At 40.5% G+C, this 23,022-nt stretch overlaps 1 protein-coding gene across 4 annotated transcripts in view; it reads right to left on the reverse strand.

The window, feature by feature from the left end:
• Nucleotides 1-3,574: 3,574 nt before the first annotated feature.
• The window catches only part of Ogt (O-linked N-acetylglucosamine (GlcNAc) transferase), a 53,667-nt gene continuing 34,219 nt past the window's right edge, over nt 3,575-23,022 (reverse strand). For 2 of the 4 annotated variants that reach the window (XM_042694851.1, XM_042694850.1), the window contains exons 15-23: nt 22,219-22,344; nt 20,578-20,748; nt 20,359-20,475; nt 20,099-20,269; nt 16,402-16,554; nt 15,986-16,021; nt 11,517-11,769; nt 10,874-10,997; nt 3,575-5,833 (exon numbers count right to left, since the gene is read on the reverse strand). In XM_042694851.1, the coding sequence (XP_042550785.1) occupies nt 5,659-5,833; nt 10,874-10,997; nt 11,517-11,769; nt 15,986-16,021; nt 16,402-16,554; nt 20,099-20,269; nt 20,359-20,475; nt 20,578-20,748; nt 22,219-22,344 (1,326 nt within the window). In that variant the 3' untranslated portion in view covers nt 3,575-5,658. The remainder of the gene's footprint in view (nt 5,834-10,873; nt 10,998-11,516; nt 11,770-15,985; nt 16,022-16,401; nt 16,555-20,098; nt 20,270-20,358; nt 20,476-20,577; nt 20,749-22,218; nt 22,345-23,022) is intronic. The other 2 variants (XM_042694853.1, XM_042694852.1) reach the window with 1 other exon arrangement.

Here is a 23,022-nt window from a genome sequence, read left to right on the forward strand (position 1 = left end):
GAACATTCATTTTAGCTACAAGATCATTTTTCTCAATCTTGGCATCATTAACCCATACTCAGCGCCCACCCAGCAGCACCCTCACTATTAACAGGAATCCACACCCACACCTATACCCACTCCTCTATCCTCCTTCCCACTGCTCCTCCCACCTCCTGGGAAGAAATCCAACGGCCGCACCCCCACAGTCCCACTATGCCACCTCCGCAACCCTCAGCTGTGTGGGTCACCACCAGACCCCTCATCAGCTTCTGCCCACTCCACTCCACTCCTTCAGCTTCGCACTAGTAATGCAGCTACACCAATCATGCTCTCACCCATCACCAACTCCCTAATCCAGCTGCTGTCGTCCAAACAGGCAAGGACCATCCATCTAACCACTTCCAACCTTCACATCCCTCCACCAGTCTGTCAGTCCTCTACTAGCTGGTCTAGGGCCTACCTCAGAACCACTCCTACCTCAGCCAGGCTTCCTCCAATCAGGCTTCGACTTTTCCATCCTTTCACCAATCAGGCTTCGACATTTCTACCCTTTCCCTTACTACTCCCACCTCCGATAGGTCGCCCAGAAATCAGGCTCCGCCCCTAACTGGTGCTACGCCACTAGTAACCAACAGCCACTGGCGTTCCTGCCACTAACCTCCCGCCACTGGGCTGCCACTAACCTCCCGCCACTGGGGGAATGCTTCTCTCTTCCCCCACTGCCACGGTATAAGGCAGGGACTATGCCCATCCCCTCACCAACAACTGTTAAAAGGCATACTCTGTCCCCAACAAGTCTTCCATAGCATACACAGAGACCTCCGCCACATTGCATCACACCCCGGACATCGCCTTTGCTCCGGACCCGGCCCATTCTTCCACAGCTTGGATGGGGACCTCTGCCATATTCCAAAACACCCCTCCGGCAACCACCTAATCACACACTAAAAAGAAATCCCTTCTCCCCATTTTTTGTGCATATAAATGGGAATTTATTTTGCCTAAATCTTCGTAAAGCTTATCAGTAATCAGCATGAAGCAGTCCTTACTTTAATTAAATCTGCCCAGCCAGGATTAACTTATTCCGCACCTCACCCACCTCAGCCCACCGCGCCTCACCCACCTTCACCTGTTCCTGCAGTCTCTTAAGATGGCGGACAACGCGGGAGACATCGACCTTTTATAGAAGAGGGCGGGACAAAGGACAGGAAGTGATTTTTCCCGCCCTGAGTGCACCTATCATAGCCTAGAACCCGAATTCCTGTTCTGCATCTTATGAATAAATTATGTGTCCAACGGTCAACCTATGTAACCTCAAACCCGCCTAACATTTATACTTCCAGAATTACGTAAGCTTCTTTTCCACGCATTTTGTACTACACGAGTGCAATACAGGGCTGAGGGACTCAACCTGAATTCTGCTAACGGTCGCTAATAAAACGTTTATTTTTTGGAGGGGGGGGGAGAGGGTGGTGGTGGTGGAAGGTGTCAGTCATGGGCCTTTTCACTCATGGCTAGCACTCTACCACTATGATCCACAACTCCACTCCCGGTTTTTGTGTGGTTAATTGAAGGTAAGACTTTTCTTCCCAGGTCTGGCTTCGAATGGCGATCCTCAAATCTCAGCCTCCTGACTAGCTAGGATTGTATAAAGGTTTTAAGCCAACAGCACCCAGCAAAATCTTTTTCTAAGGAAAAACTGAAGTGAATCCTCTCCTAAAAGTTTTGTATTTATGGAAAGTGAGCGTGGTTTTGGTTTCGTTGTCCCTTTAATGGTCCAAACCTTTTATGTCTAACCAACCAGTCAGAACTAGCAGGGTGAGAGTCATGTAGTTCTCTAAGAGCAATAGCGACCAATAGCACCCAGCAACCTAGCCCTTCAGGCCCAGATAAAACACAAGTGAGGGCACAAGTGAGGGAGGAATGAGAGGGAAAGAGGGAATAGCATACACTAACCAAAAGGAAGAAATGTAAACATTACCTGATGTGGAAGAAATAATGTGTATTGTTAATGCTCATAGAATTCACCAACTTCAAAGACATGATAATGATAATTTCCCTTGTGAAGGTTAAAATGTGTTTGTGACTTTAAGTACCACTATCCTACAATACTGGGAAATTTATGTAATCACCTATTTCAATTTTTTAAAAAATGGGAGAATGGATGGGTTAGGAGAGATGGGTGACAATGTTGTCAGACACCTTGTATTCATATACTATTATGTAGAATGGGAACTTCTTTGTACAACTACTTAAAGATAATTGAAAAAATAAATAAAAAATACTATTATGGTAGTCTTAAAAAAAACATACACAAGGGTTGGGAAGGTGGCTCAGTGGTAGAGCGCTTGCCTTGCATGCATAAAGCCCTGGGTTCGATTCCTCAGCACCACATAAGCAAAAAGAAAAAACCCAGAAGTGGTGCTGTGGCTCAAGTGGTAGAGCGCTAGCCTTGAGCTGAAGAGCTGAGGGACAGTGCCCAGGCCCAGAGTTCAGGCCCCCGACCGGACCAAAAAAAAAAAAAAAAAACCATACACAAGTGATTAGCAAGACACTGGTAGCTCATGCCTATAAATCCTAGCTATTCGGAAGGCGGAGATCTGAGGATTGCAGTTCAGAGCCAGCCCAGATGGTAAATCCATGAGACTCTTATGTTCAATTAACCACCAGAAAACAAAAAGTGAGCTGTGACTCAAAGTGGTAAAGCACTAGCCTTGAATGAAAAGGGTCAGGGACAGTGCCCAGACCCTGAGTTCAAGCCTCACAATCTACCAAAAACAGTAAGTGGTTATTTGAAGAATTTGAATAATCAGTCCCTCCAAGTATACCAAGAGAAGCAAATGCTTTTTAAATTGCTCTTTTCTGACAGATGACCATGGTTCATAACAAGTATTTCATTAGCAGAAGACAATACTTCCTGAAGTGTTCATAAAGTAATTTATTCCTTGTAATGACACTTTTAAATGTAGGAGAGCTGAGAATGTGTCTTAGTGGTAAAGTGCTTACCTAGTATGCATGAATCCCTGGGTTCAATTCCTCAGTACCACATACAAAGAAAAAGCAGGAAGTGGAGCTGTAACTCAAGTGGTAGAGTGCTACCCTTGAGTAAAAGTCCTGAGTTCAAGCCCCAGGACTGCCAAAAACAAATAAAATGTAGGAACTAAGTGCAAACAGTGTGCTCCTATAATCCTAGGTACTCTGGAAGATAAGGTGGAAGGATAGGAGCTTTTCTCATACCTGTGTCTGAGTGTAACCACAATAGAAACCAGGATAGAAAATAGTTTTGCCCCCAACAGCCTAGAAAATAGTCCACTTGACCAAGAAAACAAAATAATTCTTTTTTTTTTTTTCCTGGTCGTGGAGCTTGAACCCTGGGCCTGGGCACTGTTCTGAGCTCTTCAGCTCAAGGCTAGCGCTCTACCACTTGAGCCATAGCACCAACTTCCAGCTTTTTCTGTGTATGTGGTGCTGAGGAATTGAACCCAGGGCCTCAAGCCACCTTCCCAGCCCAACAAAATAATTCTTAATCATTAGAGGATTCTATTCTTCTATGTAACCCAAATATAGGAGGACACAAAATACATCAGCCACATTAAGGGGAAATCATTCCTTTATTTTTTTTAAAGATCACAAGACAACATCTGAATTTCTGTAGCACAATTTAAATGCTTTACTTTCTGATAAAACAGAGTATAATAGAAAAAAAACAATTAGTTTCCAGTAATATCTATATCTCTATTCAGAATTAAGTCTCCCACAGACATGTTACCTGGAAATAAAAGCCTATTACAATAAGCAAAGCTTCGACCAGAACAGCTACTTTTCGTGCCAGGAGAAAAGTTCATCCCTGTAGTAGGAATGATGTGCTATATAAAGTAGCTGTAAGATCACAGCCTTGATGGCATTGAAAGTATATTATCCTATTCCACGCTGAGTGAATTTCGATCAGTTATCTGTAACCATGCTGGCAACCTTTCACTGATATTTCAAATAAAAAATAAATTAAATCCTTTAACTGACATTTCTTGATCTACATTATTAAAAGGTACACAGTTCATTAACATGTAATTCTGGTTCAGAATTACATCTGAAACTTCTTGCTGAGATTTTGGTTAGCAATAAGAATCTTTCAGAAATTCAAGTTCTTATTATTCAATAAGTTGTCAAATAGGATACATTCAGGCAACAGCTGCAACTACAGAATAGGTGCACTGCCTCAGTGCTTTGGAAAGACATAATCTGGAACACTAGTAGCAGACAAAAATGATCTGTGACTGGATAGCGTAAGTGCAGTACAGCAAGACAAAACATATATTCATATGTTGGCTTGTTGAAGCCTCAAGCCCTCAATCTATTCTTAAAATTCAATAACTTTATTCCTATGGTTTTTAATACCAAGAAGGTAAAGTTCTAGGAGGGCTAATATCTAATTTGTACTCCAAACCAAGTACTACTGAGGCTGTATCCATACAGACTTTAAGATTAAGTCCAGAGACAGTTATTATATAATATACTAACAAAGTCTGAAAAATAATCACTTGTATACACTGATGGTCCTTCAGAGATCTTACTTATAACAATCTTTTCAATAAACATTACTTAATGTATTGGAGATAACTGCAACTTACTAATCAAATATTTGAATACTTATACTTACCTGGGGTTTCATTTCTGTTGAAAGAAATAGGAAGAACAGGACTCACTTTAAAAAAAAAAAAACAAATTTTGAAAGGTAAAAAATCTTACATACACTATCACTTTTGGAAGCAGCATAGAAGGGGCAGTCCAGTTAAGAGTAAAACACTGGTGAAATAGGTCAAAATTAGGCAAAAAAAAACAAACCCTCTGTATTATAAATGACAGTACCACAAATATGCCCTTCATGATTAATAACTTCTAAGACTTTCCATTTGGCACCAGATGGTGTGTTAAAGAGAAACACTCTGGGTTATCTTGATTCAGACTTGGTTTTGTTAGTAATTACAGGAGAATTTTTGAAGGGTCATGGGGGAAAAGGAGGAACTGGGGAGATAGATTGGGAAAAAATCTGAGTCATCATCTAAATCAACAAAGCACTGATAGCTCCAAACATTTAGGTCAGACACTAAAATGACTGATATAGGCTCAAGTGGTTTATAAAACCTATAAAAAGACTACACCAGCAAAGTCCCTGTTAATCTGTCCGCTCACAAACTAAAACAGGGAGCAACATTTTAGCTTAAAACCTTATCTCAGAAAGAATCAAATCACTTCACATGAGTAAAAATACTTGAAACCAAACATTTTTAAAAGCTCCAATATCACAAAGCATAAAGAAAAAAAATAATTCAGAAGACTTGATCAATCCATGGAATCACAAAATGGCTGGACAATCTCTATCTCCCCTCCACACTAACCATCCCATGGAAGACCAAGGGAGAATAGACCTTCCAGACCTATGCACCACCTGGTTGCTGCAAATCTAGAGATTCCTTATGGAACAGCAGTTTCCCATCTCTTGTGTTTCTCCTTATCATGCAGGAAGCAAGTCTGGCTGTGCTATTCTATTATCATTATATATCACCCATCTGCAACATGATACTGTACAGATAAGTAAGAAGTATGTCAACTAGTTCCCTTTCCCCCAGAAGGTTGAGGCTCAGGTATAGGAGTGATTCTCCCGTGCACAGTCTTTATTTAGGCTGATTCAGTGACTTCAACAGGTTTAATCATGTGGTCAGGTTTGTTGCCAGCCGCATAATGCTCCCACATCTGTAGGTAGAGCCGTTCTAGTTCCATTGTGTATTGTTTGGTGTTAAATAGAGGACTAGATATTCTCTGTTTCCACACTTTGCCACGAATTTTCTTCAGGCTAGGTAATAAAACAAAGGAAAACCCAACTCATAAATCAAAAAACTTAGAACAACACTGTAAAAGTACTTATTCACCTTTGTGGCACACAAAACACAGAATCCAAGTTCACCCTATCTTTTCTGGTTGGCCTATTACTTCAATGATGAAAACAGAATGATCACAGCTAACATAATGCTAATGCTTATAATGCTGACAATCAAGTTCTCTGCACAGAAATCTAGCTTCTTTTCTAAACAAGTACATCCAAGAGCTAATATACTTTATTTCACTTCTAAATTCAAAATAAAAATAATTGGCAATTGGGCTGGCATGTCGCTAAGTGGCAAAGCACTTGCTACCAAACTGCAACATCCTGGGTTCGATCCCCAGTACCAAAAAAGAAAAGACAAAAAGAAAAAGACAGTTAAAAAAAAATTAACAATAATACTTGACTATTCCTATGTGCTACCCATTAGAATGGAAATTCCTCACTGCCAAGCACCAGTGGCTCATGCCTGTAATCCTAGCTACTAAGGAAAGCTGAGATCTGAGGATCATAATTCAAAGTCAACCAGGGCAAGAAAGACCATGAGGTCAGTGGTATAACACCTGTCTAGTAAGCAGGAGATCTTGAGTTTAAATCCTAGTACCACAACAAAAACAACAACAAAAAGAGCTGGAACTGGCTAAAGTGGTAGAGCACTAAACAAAAAGGCTAAGGAAAAACATTAGGTCCTGAGTTTAAGTCCCAAAACTGGCCAAAAAAAAAAAAGAATGTAAACAGCATAAAGTATGTATTAACAACCTTTAATGTTAACAACCCTCTAACTTATCAATAATAATTTTCAATCAACTCAAAAGAAATAAACAAGCCATGTACCTGGTGGGTTTATACCTATAATCTTAGCTATTAAAGAGGCTGAGATCTGACAAACAAGCTTCAAAGCCACCCTGAGCTGGAAAGTCTGTGAGAGTCTTATCTCCAGTTAACTACCAAAGGGCCAGAAGTGGACCTGTGGCTCCAGTGGCATTAGTCTTGAGCAACAAAGCTCAGAGACATGACCAGGTCCTGAGTTCAAGACCAAGAATCAGAACCAAAAATAAAAATAAAAATAACAGAGATGCAGACATATTTGACCATTCACAAATGTTCACAGAAGCACCATTTACAATAGATCAGGTTCAAAGTAAAAATGAAGTATCAAAAAAAAAAAAATGAGGTATCAGTTTATGAAGATTTTAACAAAATACTCAAAAAGGAAAAGCCAATGTGCTTATTGCCATAATATTCCATATGTACCTAAACTGAGTTGTTTAATCAATACACAAAAGTATTTCTAATATCACTAAGAAAATGGTTCTATTGGGGCTGGGAAGATGGCTCAGTGGTAGAGCACTTGCCTTGCATGCCAGAGGCCCTGGGTTCGATTCCTCAGCACCACATAAGCAAAAAGAAAAAAGCCTGAAGTGCCGCTGTGGCTCAATTGGTAGAGTGCTAGCCTTGAGCTGAAGAGCACAGGGACAGCGCCCAGGCCCAGAGTTCAGGCCCCACGACCGGACCAAAAAAAAAAAAAAAAGAAAATGGTTCTATTTATTTAGAAACAGGACTTAGAGGAAAACAATGCTTTCTGAAAAATGAGAAAATAAGGGTTATTTCTTCTCTCTCCTTCTTTTTTTTTTTTTTTTGGGTCCGGTCGTGGGGCCTGAACTCTGGGCCTGGGTGCTGTCCCTCAGCTCTTCAGCTCAAGGCTAGCACTCTACCACTTGAGCCACAGTGCCACTTCCAGCTTTTTTCTTATGTGGTGCTGAGGAATCGAACCCAGGGCCTCGAGCATGCAAGGCAAGTGCTCTACCACTGAGCCACCTTCCCAGCCCCTCTCTCCTTCTTAATATAATAAATACAAAATTATTAGTTCAGAAGCTGGAACACAACTGTATTATTTGTGAAAGCAAGAATGTTTGCTGTAACAGAACTAATAAAATGGCTGTGCACCTCTATGGGCCTTAACCCAACCACATTCATATTAATGCTACCTTCCAAAGAAAAGACTATGTGCTATATAATTTTTTTAAGTTCCACATCAGGAGAAGAATGGCTAAGAAGTGATGCATCCATACAATGAAATACTATCCAGCAATAAAGGAATGAACCGGTGGAATGAGTATATACTGCATGGTTCAATCGTATAAAGTTCTAATAAGGCAAAACTGATTTGTACTTGAAAAATGCCTAGAAGTTATCATTGGGAGTTGGTAAGAGACCAACTGAATAACAACACAAAGGAACTTTCTGGAGGGATGGTAATATTCTATATGTTGACAGAAATTTGAGTTATTAGGTATTTCTCAATGAATGGTCTTTCACTGTAAATTCTGATTCAAAAGGAAAAGGAACTAAATGATGGAACAAAGACTAGTAAAATATGTAATAAGGCAAGTATGAAATGTTAATTTTATAAAATGGTAGAATCTAATATGTAGATATACAAGTACTTACTATAAAATTGAACCTTTTTCACAGCAAAATGCTGGCAAGAAAGTAATGCATGAATCACAGTTTCAAAGGTCTGGTAAAAGATCTAAATATCGACCAGGTGCTGGGCTCACGTCTGCAATCCTAGAAACTCAGGAGGCTGAGTTCTGAGGATCAAGGATAAAAGCCAGCAGAGCCAGGAAAGTCTGTGAGACTCTAGCTCCAATTAACCACCAAAAAGCCAGGAGTAGAAGTGGTAGAGTGCTAGCGTCAAAAATAAATAAATAAATCTTAAGAGACACTGCCCAGACCCTGAGTTCAAGCTTCAAGACTGGCACAAAATTACTTTCAATTTTTTTTTTTTTTGAAAAAACTGTACAGAGGGGTTTCAATTTTCTTATATGTACATGATGTTCAAAGGAGAATATTTTTTGGCAGTACTGAGTTTTGAACTCAGCTTATATGCTCTGCTGGTGCTCTACCAAATGAGTTATACCTCCAGCCTTGCTTTTTGGTGGTTAACTAGAGATGGAATCTAGCACACTTTTAATGCCTAAACGGACTTTGACCCTTGATCCCATGAAACTCAGCTATCTGAGTAGCTAAATATAAGCTACCAACATCCAACTTAAGACTATTCTGAAAACAGGAAATAATACTTTGCTAAGTACTTACTGTACATCAAAAACTTCACATGGAGTACCTTTTCTAAATCTTGAATCTCAGGTTTTACTACCATTAAGCTCCATTTTATAAGTGGAGAAACAAGGAACACAGAAATAAACTTATCCTAAGCTTATAAAACTTGCAGATGTCGGGGCTGGGAAGGTGGCTCAGTGGTAGAGCGCTTGCCTTGCATGCCTGAGGCCCTGGGTTCGATTCCTCAGCACCACATAAGAAAAAAGAAAAAAGCCGGAAGTGGCACTGTGGCTCAAGTGGTAGAGCGCTAGCCTTGAGCTGAAGAGCTGAGGAACAGCGCCCAGGCCCAGAGTTCAGGCCCCACAACCAGACCCAAAAAAACAAAACAAAACTTGCAGATGTCAAAACTGGATTCCAACTCAGTCTTAAGTGTGTTTCTCATAACATGCTACTTTTCCAAAAAAAAAAAAAAAAAAAAGGAAAATAAAATCCCACAGTAGCCAATGGAAAAATCCTTTTATTTTTTTTTTAAAGCTGGGCATGAGAGCACATTTGTGTAATGCCAGCATTGGGGACACAGAAGCAAAAGTACCATAAGTTTCACACTAGCTTAGGCTGTCTAAAAAAAATAAAATAGGGCTAGGAATATGGCTTAGTGGTAGAGTGCCTGCCTAGCATGCATGAAGCCCTGGGATCGATTCCTCAGTACCACATAAACAGAAAAAGCCAGAAGTGGTGCTTGGCTCAAGCGATAGAGTGCTAGTCTTGAGCAAAAGAAGTTCAGGGACAGTGCCCAGGCCCAGTGCCCAGGGACAGTGCCGAGGCTTAAACATCCCCCGGTCTGAGAAAAAATAAATAAATAAAAAGATACTTAAAGTAAAAGAGGGCTGGGAAGGTGGCTCAGTGGTGGAGTGCTTGCCTTGCATGCATGAGGCCCTGGGTTCGATTCCTTAGCACCACATAAGCAGGAAAAAAAAAGCCGGAAGTGGCACTGTGGGTCAAGTGGTAGAGCGCTAGCCTTGAGCTGAAGAGCTGAGGGACAGCGCCCAGGCCCAGAGTTCAGGCCCACGACTGGACCCAAATAAAGTAAGAGAGGGAGGAGATAAAAGAGGAAAGAATAATCTATCTCTTAAATGAAGTCTATTTCATTGTATGGAAGCATCACTCATCTAGTACCCAAACAATTGGCAATATTAGGTAAAAGGACTAACAATTTTAAAGTTCTTAAACTTTGAAGAAGTGTTATACCAATTTACTCACCAACATATGAAAGGGCCAGTGTCTCAATGCTCCCTCATCAATATAATAAAAAGCTTTTTATTTTACAGTCAAATTATGGATATAACTTAATAATTGAGGCTGGGAAGGTGGCTCAGTGGTAGAGCGCTTGCCTGCATGCATGAGGCCCTGGGTTCGATTCCCCAGCACCACATAAGCAAAAAGAAAAAAGCCAGAAGTGGCGCTGTGGCTCAAGTGGTAGAGTGTTAGCCTTGAGCTGAAGAGCTGAGGGACAGGGCCCAGGCCCAGAGTTCAGGCCCCAAGACTGGACCCCCCCCCAAAAAAATCTCAGTAATTATCTTAACTGCTATTTCTACTAGAGAAGCTGAAACTTTCCTTGTTACTTATTTGTATTTCCACTTCAGTGAGTTATCTTGTCATTTCCTTGTTTACTTTCCTATGAGAGGATTTAAAATTTAAATGTTCTTCAGGTACCAATACTTTGACATACAAAACAAAAGATACATTCTCTCCTTTGCCTTTTAACTGTTCTGAATTTTTAAATTCACTCATTTGTCCTTTACACAGTAAAACTTAGTGATTAACTTCATTTCCAAGAATTTAAATTTCTTTTTCTCACCTATTACCCTTCATTTATGGTTTCACTTTACAATAGCTATGTTATCTCTACCTTTAACATTTAATTTTTTCTCATTAAAGTTTACTTACTATTCTAGATCAGTTCCCAGTTTCACAGCTATATCTTCATATTCTTGTCTGCTTTTAGCAATAAGCTCAAGACAACCTAAGCAAGTAAGCTGTGAAGCTGCAACTCTAGAAGCAAGAGTCTCTCCTGTAACATAAAAGATAACAACTTTACATCTGAGAATGTGAACAGCACACAGCTATCAATGTTATTTATATTAAATATCCACATAATACACAAGAGAATAGAGACAGTGTTTAGAATGAAGCAAGTCTCATTTTCTATTATCTTATGTTCAAAGTTACTTCTAGAAGTACCTGCCTAATAACCCAAAGGGAATTTTTTTTATTAAAAAAAAAAATCAAATGCTGGGCACCGGTGGCTCATGCTGTAATCCTAGCTACTCAGTACGCTGAGATTTGGAGATCATGGTTCAAAGCCAGTCCAGGCAGAAAAGTCCATGAGACTCTTATCTTCAATTAACCACCAGAAAACCGGAAGTGGCGTTATGGCTCAAGTGACAAAGCACTCGCCTTGAGCTGAGGAGCACAAGGACAGTGCCCAGGCCCAGAGTTCAAGCCCCACAACCAACAAAAAATAAAATTCATAAATTTATAAAAATAAAAATCAAACAAACATGAATCTAATGATTTATAAGAAACCTACCTGGCATAGTGACCATGGGTGTTCCTGCCCAGAGGACATCCATCCCTGTGGTATGTCCATTGCACAGTGGAGTGTCCAGGCAAACATCAGCCAGCTGGCCTCTCCTGACGTGTTCCTCTTTAGGAGCAACAGGTGAAAAAATGATACGGTTCTGTGGAAGGCCCATGTTTTGTGCATACTGTTGAATATTGGGCTCTCCTACTGCTGGAAAACGCAACAGCCAGAGCACACTATTGGGTACACGTTTCAGAATCTAAAAATGGGGAAATGAGAATATTAACAACACATCTATCTATCCTTCTCAACAAAAGTTCCCGTAGGCTTCCAATTATACTACCATATAGTCATCACTCACTTTATTGTGGATTGCAAATTGTGGTTTCAACTGAATCACAGTTGTTGTTTTTTAAATACATAAATAGTGATCCCTCATCTATCTGGAGAGTTAAAAGTCCAGAGCCCCCTGTGATAGTGAAAATCCACGAAGTAATAATTAGTGAACTGCAATATGGCAAGGAACAACTGTATAATGCTGCTACCTCATGGATTTTCACCTATCGCAAGGATTTCTGAAACACTCCCATAAATAGGTGAGTGATCACTGTACTCTATTCTTTAGATCCAGAAATAAGCGAAGTGTCAGTCTAGTCTCTCCTTCTAGGAATTTAAGACACAAAAGTTACTCACAGGCACAATTTGAGGTAACTATATTCTGTGGGAATTGATAAAGACAGTAAGTTTTAAGTAAGAAAGACTTCTTAAGTAGGTATGTTTGGCTTTGTGGCTAAGTAGACTACCATTAACTGCTTGATTCTTTTATACCTTGAAAGTACTCACAGACAATATGCAAACAGATAGGTATAGCTATATATTAATGAAGTTTTTTATTACAGCAAGAGCATAGCTGTAGGTGTATTTTACTGATAGAATATTTGACTAATACACAAAGTAAGTCTCGAGCACCAAAAACAAAAACAGAAGAGTGCTAGATTAGGCCTACTGGCCATAGTTTGCAAACTCTTGACTTAGATCTACATCTACTCAATGTACCACAAAATTTCACAAAAAAGTACCTTTAGTAGCAACTCTTTGCACTGAGCAGTAGGCATATTAATAATAAATTATAAGCTGAGCATATGTAGCTCATGCCTATAATCTAGGGTAATATCTGAAGATCTGGGTTCAAAGCCAGCATGGGCAAGAAGTCTCTGAGACTCTTAGCTACAATTAACTACCATAATAACCCTGAAAGTGGAGCTGTGGCTCAAATGGAAGAGCACCAGTGTTAATTTAAAAAGGGACAGTGCCCAGTCCCTGAGTTCAAGTCTTAGTATAAGCATGAAAAATAAACAAATGGAATTAAACAAAAAACTAAAAATACTCAAATGCAATTCAATTTTGCAGCCAAATAATTTTGTCACAAAAATACAAGTTTGTAGCCCGGCACCGGTGGCTCAGGCCTGTAATCCTAGGTACTCAGGAGGCTGAGATCTGAGGATCACGGTTCAGCGCCCGCCCGGGCAGAAAAGTCCGTGAGACTCTTATCTCCAATAAACCACTAGAAAACCAGAAGTGGTGCTGTGGCTCAAGTGGTAGAGCGCTCACCTTGAGCTGAAAAGCTGAGGGATAGTGCCCAAGCCGAGAGTTCAAGCCCCACGACAAAAATCAATCAATCAATCAAGTTTGTGGCTTTCAATTTTTTTTTTCAGATAGTAGGGATTAGGGAATCTTAGATGAGCATGTTTCCTTTCCTCCTCTGTCCTACTCTCTTCATTCAAGCAAACAAAAAAAACATTAGGGAATAAATTCATTCAAGTATACATACAAACAAAAAAATCAGGATTAAAAAAAAAAGAAAAACACTGAGCCAAAGGATTTTATTTTATTTTTTGGTGCTGGTCCAGGGGCTTGAAATCAAGTCCTGGGTGCTGTCCCTAAGCTTTTTTTCACTTGAACAACAGCTCCACTTCCAGCCTTTTTGACATTCTTGCCCAGGCTACCTTCAAACCTTGATCCTCAGATCTCACTCAGCCTTCTAAGTCGCTAGGCTTATAGACATTAGAGCCACTGGAGCCTGGCTAAAGAATTTTATCTATCAATTACCTAAAGGCAAAATATGACAATTTATTTTTAGGGAGCCAGTTACTTAGGGTTAGCCAATATCCTACTTAGGCAGACTGATCTGGTGAACTGACTAAAAGGGGATGGCTTAAAATGGCTCTTTCCTGTTTTTAACCCTACAATAGTCCAAGATGTCATACATGGGTAGAAATAATCAACTTTTGCTCGGTTTTGACTACAGGTTCTCAAACTACAACCCATGAGTCAAATCTAGCAATGCTGGGCACTGGTAGCTCATACCTATAATCATACCTACTCAGGAGACGAGATCTAGGGATTATGGCTCAAATCTAGCCTGGGCAGGAAAGTCCTTGAGTCTCTAAATCTCCAATCTACCAGCAAAAAGCCAGAATTGGAGCTTTGGCCTAAGTGGTAGAATGGTGGCTTTGAGGAAGAAAAGGAAAAAAAAAAAAAAGGCTAAGGAACAGCATCCAGGCCCTAAATTCAAGCCCCAGTACAATTAGAACCAAAACAAAAACAACAAGCTGCCAGTGTTTAGGCTTTTTGTTTGCATATATGTATGGTTTACACTACTGTGGTTAAACTCAGGACTTCTACTACTTGAGTCACACACCACCAGCTTTAGTTTTTTAACTGTCTCATATTTATGCCCAAGCCAGACTATTTGGACTTTTTAAAAAGCTAAATAGCAGGCATGTTATCACCAGGCCAGAAATTGAGGCTTGTAAACTTTGAGGCCTAGGCTGGCCTCAAAATACTACTCCTAATCTTTGACTCACAAGTAAAGATTACAAGCATGAGTCATAGCATCTGGCCCAGTTTTTATAAACACTTTATTGACACAGAGCTACATACACTACTCATTTACACAATGTATAGGGAAGTTTCTGTCCTACAATGCAAAAGAAAATTGATCACAAAACGTGGAAATATTTGTCATGTAGTCCCTCAACAAAAAGTTTGCAGACCTCTGGTTTTGGAATACTTGCTTCAGACAGAAAAAAGCTGCTTAAAAAGCAAGATGCCCGAGCTTTTCTTGGCCAAGGCTAAAGTTCTACCAGTTGAACCACAGCTCCACTTCTGGTTTTTTGGTGGTTGAATGAAGAGGCTCTCAGACTTTCCTGTTTGACCTGGTTTCAAATTCCAATTCTCAAATCTTAAGCCTCCTGTGTAGCTAAGATTACAAGAATGAGCCACTAGCTGCTGGCTTGTATTCTTTTATAGGAGCCATTCTACTGGGGATGAGACAACATGCCCCTTGTAGAGTCCTTCAGTTTATTACCTACATGGGCAATAAGAGTACCTAAAGCTACTAGCAGTGGTCCTTGTTCAACACATATAGACATAGACATACATACATATACACATACATACATATACACATACACTTCAAGGAGATACTTTATGTTCTATAGCTATCTTCCAAAGAGAGAGGGCAGGCAGAAAGCTTAAGATTCCTCAGAAACATGACAGCCTCCCAGAGGAGACAGGAAGGTTAAGTAGGAGATGGTCTCAGAGCCATTCCTCACAGCCTTTCTTCCCCATCCTCTCAGGTTCTAGGAGGCTGATGCCACATTCAACATTCAGATGGGCTGTGCCTTAAACCTTTGCTAGCTTGGCCCCTGTGCACACAAGCAAGATCACTAGATATCATGGTAGAGACATTCTGCCATACTGATAAATTCATAGGAGCTATCAGATATATAATTTGTGATATTTAAATAAAAATATTTAACAGTTGCTAGCCAGGCATAGTGGAAACATGCCTGTACTTCCAGTGCCTGTGAGACTGAGACAGTTAAATCTCAAGTTCCAGACCAGCCTGAGTTACATAATGAGAACCTGTTTCAAACAAATGAACAAAGAAATCCAAAAACCAACCAACCAAAAAAAGTTTCAAAAGGAATATTTTCACACCAGTGTTATAGAAATCATCATAAATTGAATTACTGTGCTGTATTTTCAATAAAATATCAGTATTTCCTGAGAGTAGGGATGTAGTTTAGTGGTAGAACAGTTGCCAAGTATGCCTGAGGACCTGTGTTCAAACCCTATTGCCACCAAAAAAAAAAAAAAGCAGGGTGCCAATCAATTCACATCTGTAATTTTAGCTACTCAGGAAGCTGAGATCTGAGGATTAAGGCTCAAGGCCAGCCAGGGCAGAAAAGGACATGAGATTCTTATCTCTAACTAACCAGTAAAAAGCCAGAGGTGGAGCTGTGGCTCAAGTTGTAGACTGAGTACTGACCTTGAGGGAAAAAAAATTATGTGAGCAAGAGAGACCTTGTATTCAAGCCCATATATTGGTATTTTTTTAATTGCTTAATGTAAAAATTAAATATTGGAAGGAAAGAGCTGGGGGTATAGCTCAGTGGTAGAGTACTTGCCTGGCATGCACAAGAACCTGGGTTCAATCCGAAGCACTGAAGGAAAAAAAAAGCTCCTTCAGCAAGGTATAATTTTTTATTAGCAACCAGCTGTTAATAATGAGTTTAGCAGTGGTACTCACTAGACACTATGTTGAAAATGAACTATACACTTATGGGTGGGGATGGGAGGGAAAAACTTGGAGAGAGTGAGGGAAGGGGTGACACTATCCAAAAAAAGACATGTACTATTTACTTGACTTATATAACTGTAAACCCTCTCTACATAATCTTTATAACAATTTAAAAAACTAAAAAATAGCTCTTCTGAAAAAAAAGAAATGTACTCACTACCTTATGTAGGTAACTGTAACCCCTCTGTACATCAACTTTATAATAACAAAAAGAAAATTAAAAATGAGTTTACACATACTCACGTTTGCCCACATCTGCAATGTAGAAGGGTCAATTTTATACAACTGATTAAAGTTACAGTACACTATAGCATCTTCTGGTAACCCATACTGAGAACGGGTGGTTACAATAATGGTACGAGGAACCTCTTCCCCAGTTGCAGCCTTATTGTTGATCTAAAACAAGGAAAAGAATATGATTATATTTAAAGATAGTGTAAGGGCTGGAGTGTAACTCTGATATAGTATCAAGACAGTCTGATATAGTCTTTTTTCCCCAGTACTAGGGAATGAATTCATAGCATCATAATTCTAGTATATAAATACTTATGCTTATTATGTGTGTGTGCGCACCTGTGTATACATACATGATATATGTAATTTTTGAGAGAGCACCTCACAGTATAGCCTAGTCTATCCTCAAACTCATAATTCTCTCTTAGCCTTCTAAGAGCTGGGATTATACATGTAAAATACAAAGTTCAGCCTGAGTTTTTTGGCTTTTTGTTCTGTTTGGGGTTTTTTGTGTTGTTGCTGTTTTGTTGGTGTGAGTCAAGGCTTTGATTTCAAATATCAGCATAAATTTTTTGGTCTTTTGTTCTCTTTTTGGGGATAAGAGTCTCATGGACTTCCTGCTTGGGCTAACTTTGAACCACCATCCTCAGATCCCAGCCTCCTGGGTAGTAAGATTATAAACATAAACCACCAGCACTGGGCCCAGCCTGATATTTTTTTTTTGGGGGGGGGGGGGGGGGGTCCGGTCGTGGGGCCTGAACTCTAGGCCTGGGTGCTATCCCTCAGCTTTTCAGCTCAAGGGTAGCGCTCTACCACGTGAGCCACAGCACCACTTCCGGTTTATTGGAGATAAGAGTCTCACAGGAGTTTCCTGCCCTGGCAGGCTTTGAACCTCAGATCACAGCCTCCTGAGTAGCTAGGATTATAGTCATGAGCCACCAGGCACCCAGTCGGAAAAAAAAATTTTTTTTTGGTTGGTCGTGGGGCTTGCACTCTGGGCCTGAGCACTGTCCCTCAGCTCTTCAGTTCAAGGCAAGCGCGCTACCACTTGAGCCACAGTGCCACTTCTTTGAGACTCTTTATTTTTTTTGGGGGGGGTCCAGTCGTGGGGCCTGAACTCTGGGCCTGGGCGCTGTCCCTCAGCTCTTCAGCCCAAGGCTAGCGCTCTACCACTTGAGCCACAGCGCCACTTCCGGCTTTTTTCTTTTGCTTATGTGGTGCTGAGGAATCGAACCCAGGGCCTCAGGCATGCAAGGCAAGCGCTCTACCACTGAGCCACCTTCCCAGCCCCCCTTGAGACTCTTATCTCCCATTAACCACCAGAAAACCAGAAGTGGGGCTGTGGCTCAAGTGGTAAAGCAGTAACCTTGAGCCAAAGAAGCAAGGAGGACAGTGCCCAGGCCCTGAGTTCAAGCCCCAGGACCAGTCCCCCCAATAAAAAGAAAAAAAGGAAGGAAGGAAGGAAGGAAGGAAGGAAGGAAGGAAGGAAGGAAGGAAGGAAGGAAGGAAGGAAGGAAGGAAGGAAGGAGGGAGGGAGGGAGGGAGGGAGGGAGGGAGGGAGGGAGGGAGGAAGGAAGGGAGGAAGGAAGGAAGGAAGGAAGGAAGGAAGGAAGGAAGGAAGGAAGGAAGGAAGGAAGGAAGCCCTAACACCTACACAATACAAGTCAATAAAAACTTTTTTAAGTAATCAAAAGGTCACTCAAAAACCAGAAGTGGAGCACTAGGGATAGCACTCAAGCCCTGAGTTTAAGGCCCACAACCAACAACAATAAAACAGGGTAGGAGGGCAAGCTCAAGGCCTTCCTGGTCTACATAGTAAGATCCTGACTCCAAGAAACAAACCTAATCAGGTACTGGTGGCTCAAACCTGTAATCCTAGCTATTCAGGTAGCTGAGATCCAAGGATCACAGTTTGAAGCCAGCCCTGGAAGTTAAGTCTTTGAGATTCCTATCTCCAATTAGCCACCAAAAAGCCTGTAGTGGAGTTGTGGTTCTCAAGTGGTAGAGCACTAGCCTTGAGCCAAATAAGCTCAGGGACAGCTCCCCAGGCCTTGAGTTCAAGACCCAGGACTGGCACTAAAGTGGGGAGGGGAAAGAAGCTCAGGGACACCACTCAGGACATGAGTTCAAACCCCAAAAGCAGCACACACAAAAATTAAGCTGGGTGCTCATGGCTTACATGTATAATCCTAACTGTTCAAGAAGCTGAGATCCAGAAGATCATGGTTCAAAGCCAAGCCAGGCACTATAGTACACTGACTCAATCTCCAAAATAACTAGCACAAAGCAGGGCTGAAGATGTAGCTTAAGTGGTAGAGCAGTCATCATGAATAATCAAGCAAGCCAAACAAGTTCCAGGCCCTGAGTTTAATCTACTATCACATATTTAGAAAAATTAACAAAGGAAACTCACAAAACCCTACTAAACCAACACCAAGAATTTGCTTACCTTTTTTTTTTTTTTTTTTGGTCGGTCGTGGGGCTTGAACTCTGGGCCTATGTGCTGTCCCTGAGCTCTTCAGCTAAGGCCAGTGCTCTACCACTTGAGCCACAGCACTACTTCCAGCTTTTTCTGCTTACGTGGTGCTGAGGAATTGAACCCAGGGCTTCATGCATGCAAGGCAAGCACTCACTCTACCACTGAGCCTCCTTCCCAGCCCGAATTTGCTTACTCTTTACTTCAATGAAATACTCATTTCTAAATTACATCCAACTAAAGTGCAATTATTCCTCCAAATGCTCTCTTGTCCCAAGTCTGTCTCCTCAAGTTTATCACCATTTTGTAGCTAGTACATGCAAAATTAGTCTTAGCTTCAAAACCCCCCATATTTGAATGTTGTCTTACATTGTTGAGTATGGACATTCCAACAAAATTGTTAACTGTGAACATGTCTGGTATCCTTGCCTTTATACTCTCTTGACAGACCAATGTATTTGTTGCTTATTCACATAGACATATATGATCACTGAGTGCATGTTCCATTGCTATGTTTAGTTAAACATGGGTCCTAAAGTAATTCCATTCATTAGAGGACATAAATACAGGGAATTATAGTGCAATTATACTGAATGTAATGACAAACCTCAAATGCTACAGAAGAATAGAAGCCACATATCAACTGTAATAGAGATAGATAGGCTAGACAATAATACAGGAGGGGCTGGGAAGGTGGCTCAGTGGTAGAGCGCTTGCCTTGCATATATGAGGCCCTGGGTTCGATTCCTCAGCAAAAAGAAAAAAGCTAGAAGTCGTGCTGTGGCTCAAGTGGTAGAGCGCTAGCCTTGAGCTGAAGAGCTGAAGGACAGTGCCCAGGCCCAGAGTTCAAGCCCCACGACTGGACCCAAATAATAATAATAATAATAATACAGGAAGAGATTCCTAGTGGAAATTAAGTCTTGAGTAGAATTTTCACCACAGAAAAAAAATGGCTTTACAGAAGCAACAAGATATATGATGTCAACATATGGCCTGTCATGAGAGGGTAAAGCCACAGACAGGGGAAAAACAAGGTATTAACACAATAGACTCACAATAAGTAAGCTAGCTAAATACTGGGAACTTTTTAAGCAAAATCTACTTCCAGTTTCCACTGAATTTACTTTCTCACATGTAAAACAGTAGTAATGATGCTTATTATTATGAAGTTTAAAGGAAATAACTGCATACTTGGTTAGATGTAATTGCAATCTTTCATTCTCTTCTCACCTGTGTAGTTGCCAGTCCATTGCTAATACTGAACCCATTAATTGTAATCTGGATCTGCCCTCTGTTAATCATTTCAATTACTGCTTCAGCAATAGTATTCATGGGAATGACAGGCATATTAAGAGCTGAGTTACTGCTGTCTGCATTGTCTCCTCCATCACAAGCTTTCATCTAAAAACAATAGATATAAAATGTGTAAGTAGGGAAAGACGCCAAATGAAGTTAAGTTCATTTCAATGACAAATTAACTAGATTCTGACCTTGACAATTTTCACGTCTGGTAGACTATCAAGAAATGCTTTGAGGTCAATGCCATTCAGAACAATCCGATTGTCATAAATGTGCCCATTGGACTTAAAATCGATGACTGCTTTTTTCTAATGGAAAAAAGTAATTGCAGACATGCATTTTAGGAAAATAACAAGCCTGCAAATGACTAGAATACTTTGAAATCCTCCAGAGTAATGTTTTCTACCAACCTTCAGATGAGGGAACATATTAGCATGATCACCAATAAAGAAAGTATGAGGCATATAAGCCAGTTTCTCAGAATATTGCTCAGCAACTTCCGCTGGTGAGGTTTCCTGATCTGTGATGATGTAATCCATGAAAAGTGCACCACTAGTACCAGGATAGCCAAGCCACATTGCCTTAAAAAAAAAAGACAAAGAAAGAAAGAAAATCAAGAATAAAGCCTTCATAATTAAAGGTAAGGATGGAGGTATAGAAGGGGGAAGAATGATGGAAGGAAGGGGTACACTGATCAAGATACACTGTTCTCATAATGGAATTGAAACTTCTTTGTATAACTACCAATGAAAAATTCTTCACTGGCATCCTTATCTTTAAATTCACCAATTAGTACACATTAAATATGTACAGATTTTTGTGTGTCAAATATTCCTCAGATACTTATTGTCTTTTAAGAGCTTTCGTCAATTAGGGATAGTAGGGGAAAAACAAAGGAGGAGGTAACAATGCTTAATAGGAAATGTACTCATTACCTTGCTCATGTAACTGTAATCCCTCTGTACAGTATTTTTAAAATAAAAAATATATTTAAGGGCTGAGAAGGTAGCTCAGCAGTAGAGTGCATGCCTTACAAGCATGAGGCCCTGGGTTCGATTCCTCAGCACCACATAAACAGAAAAAGCCAGAAGTGGCACTGTGGCTCCAGTGGTAGAGCGCTAGCCTTGAGCTGAAGAGCTGAGGGACAGCGCCCAGACCCAGAGTTCAGGCCCCATGACTGGCAAAAAAAAAAATATATATATATATATATATATATATATATATATATATATATATATATATTTAAAAAAGGGTTCTAAAATTGGCTAGGAATGTGGCTCAGTGGTAGGGTGATTGCCTAGCATGCATAAAGCCCTGGGTTCCATTCCTCAGTACCACATAAGCAGAAAAAGCCAGAAGTGGCACTGTGGCTCAAGTGGTAGAGCCCTCACCTTGAGCAAAAGTTGCTCAGGGAGTGCTCAGGCCTTGAATTCAAGCCCCAGGACTGGCAATAAAATAAAAGTTCTAAAATCATGTGTGTAAATAAACAAGGTTGAGTTCTTGAGCCAAGAGCAATCAAGTAGGATTTTAGACTAAGCTTGTCAGTGCAAAAATGGCTTTCAAAGCCTTGAGTTCAAGCCCCACAACCAACCAACAACAAAAAAGGTTTTAAATTTTAAGTCAGAGCAATCATTTATCCAACCATGTTTCCACATACAAATAGCGGTTAATACTGTTCTGTACTCAATATTCTATCCTTGTGCATTTCAAAAATATTAACTTTTTTTTTTTGGTCGGTCTGGTCCTAAACTCTGGGCCTGGGCACTGTCCCTCAGCTCTTCAGTTCAAGGCTAGCACTCTACCACTTGAGCCACAGTGCCACTTCAGCTTTTTCTGTTTATGTGGTGCTAAGGAATTAAATCCAGGTCCTCATGTGTTCAAGGCAAGCACTCTACTACTGAACCACCTTCCCAGCCCAAAAATATTAACTTTTGAAAACTCAAGCATTCTGCCTTTCTTTCAAAGGTCAGACAGAGGATGAAAAAAAAAACTCACATCACTGTCTTTTGAGTCTGATAAGCATGGTGCATGATTGCTATCAGTTCTCTTACCTGAATAGGAGCTGGTCTGAGAGCAAAGAGTTCATTTCGTGCACCCTTGGTATACCCATTCATATTTACAAGGATATGAATTCCATCCTGATGGATGCGATCAGCTGCTTTTCCATTACATGGAATCTACAAAGAAAAACACAAACTAAGTACTCTCTAAGACTAATTCTAGTTCACTTTAATGATATTAAATTTATAAATTAATTATATTAATATAGGTGAGGAATGTGGTTAAGAACCATAAAAAAGGCTAGGTGCTGGTGGCTCACATGCCTGTAATCCTAGCTACACAGGAGGTTGAGATCTGAGAATCACGATTCAAAGCCAGCCCAGGCAGAAAAGTCCATGGGACTTTTTTTTCTGCTTATGTGGTGCTGAAGAATTGAACCCAGGGCCTCAAGCATGCAAGGCAAGCGCTCTACCACTGAGCCACCTTCCCAGCCCGTCCATGGGACTTTCATCCAATTAACTACCAGAAAACCAGAAATGGAGCTGTGACTCAAAGTGGTAGAGCAATAGCCTTGAGCAAAAAGAGCCCAAAGATAATACTCAAGTGCTGAATTCAAGCCTGACAACTGATAAATTGACAACTAACAAATGAAGAGAGAAACAAAAATAGTTTCATTGCATTACAGGAAAAAACTCAAAAGCAGTTTCTGTCTTCTTCACTTTCTGCATGGTATATTCAAGTGTCCATCTTCAGAAGGGTTAGGGAGAAAGTACAGAACTTGAGAGAAAAAGGGTGAAAAATGCAGCAGTGGAGCTCACTGGACACTGATGAAAAAACTACAACTCATGGGTGGA

Source organism: Dipodomys spectabilis, unplaced genomic scaffold, assembly GCF_019054845.1.
Source record: "Dipodomys spectabilis isolate Male_0828 unplaced genomic scaffold, ASM1905484v1 ptg000176l, whole genome shotgun sequence".
Classification (NCBI taxonomy): domain Eukaryota; kingdom Metazoa; phylum Chordata; class Mammalia; order Rodentia; family Heteromyidae; genus Dipodomys; species Dipodomys spectabilis.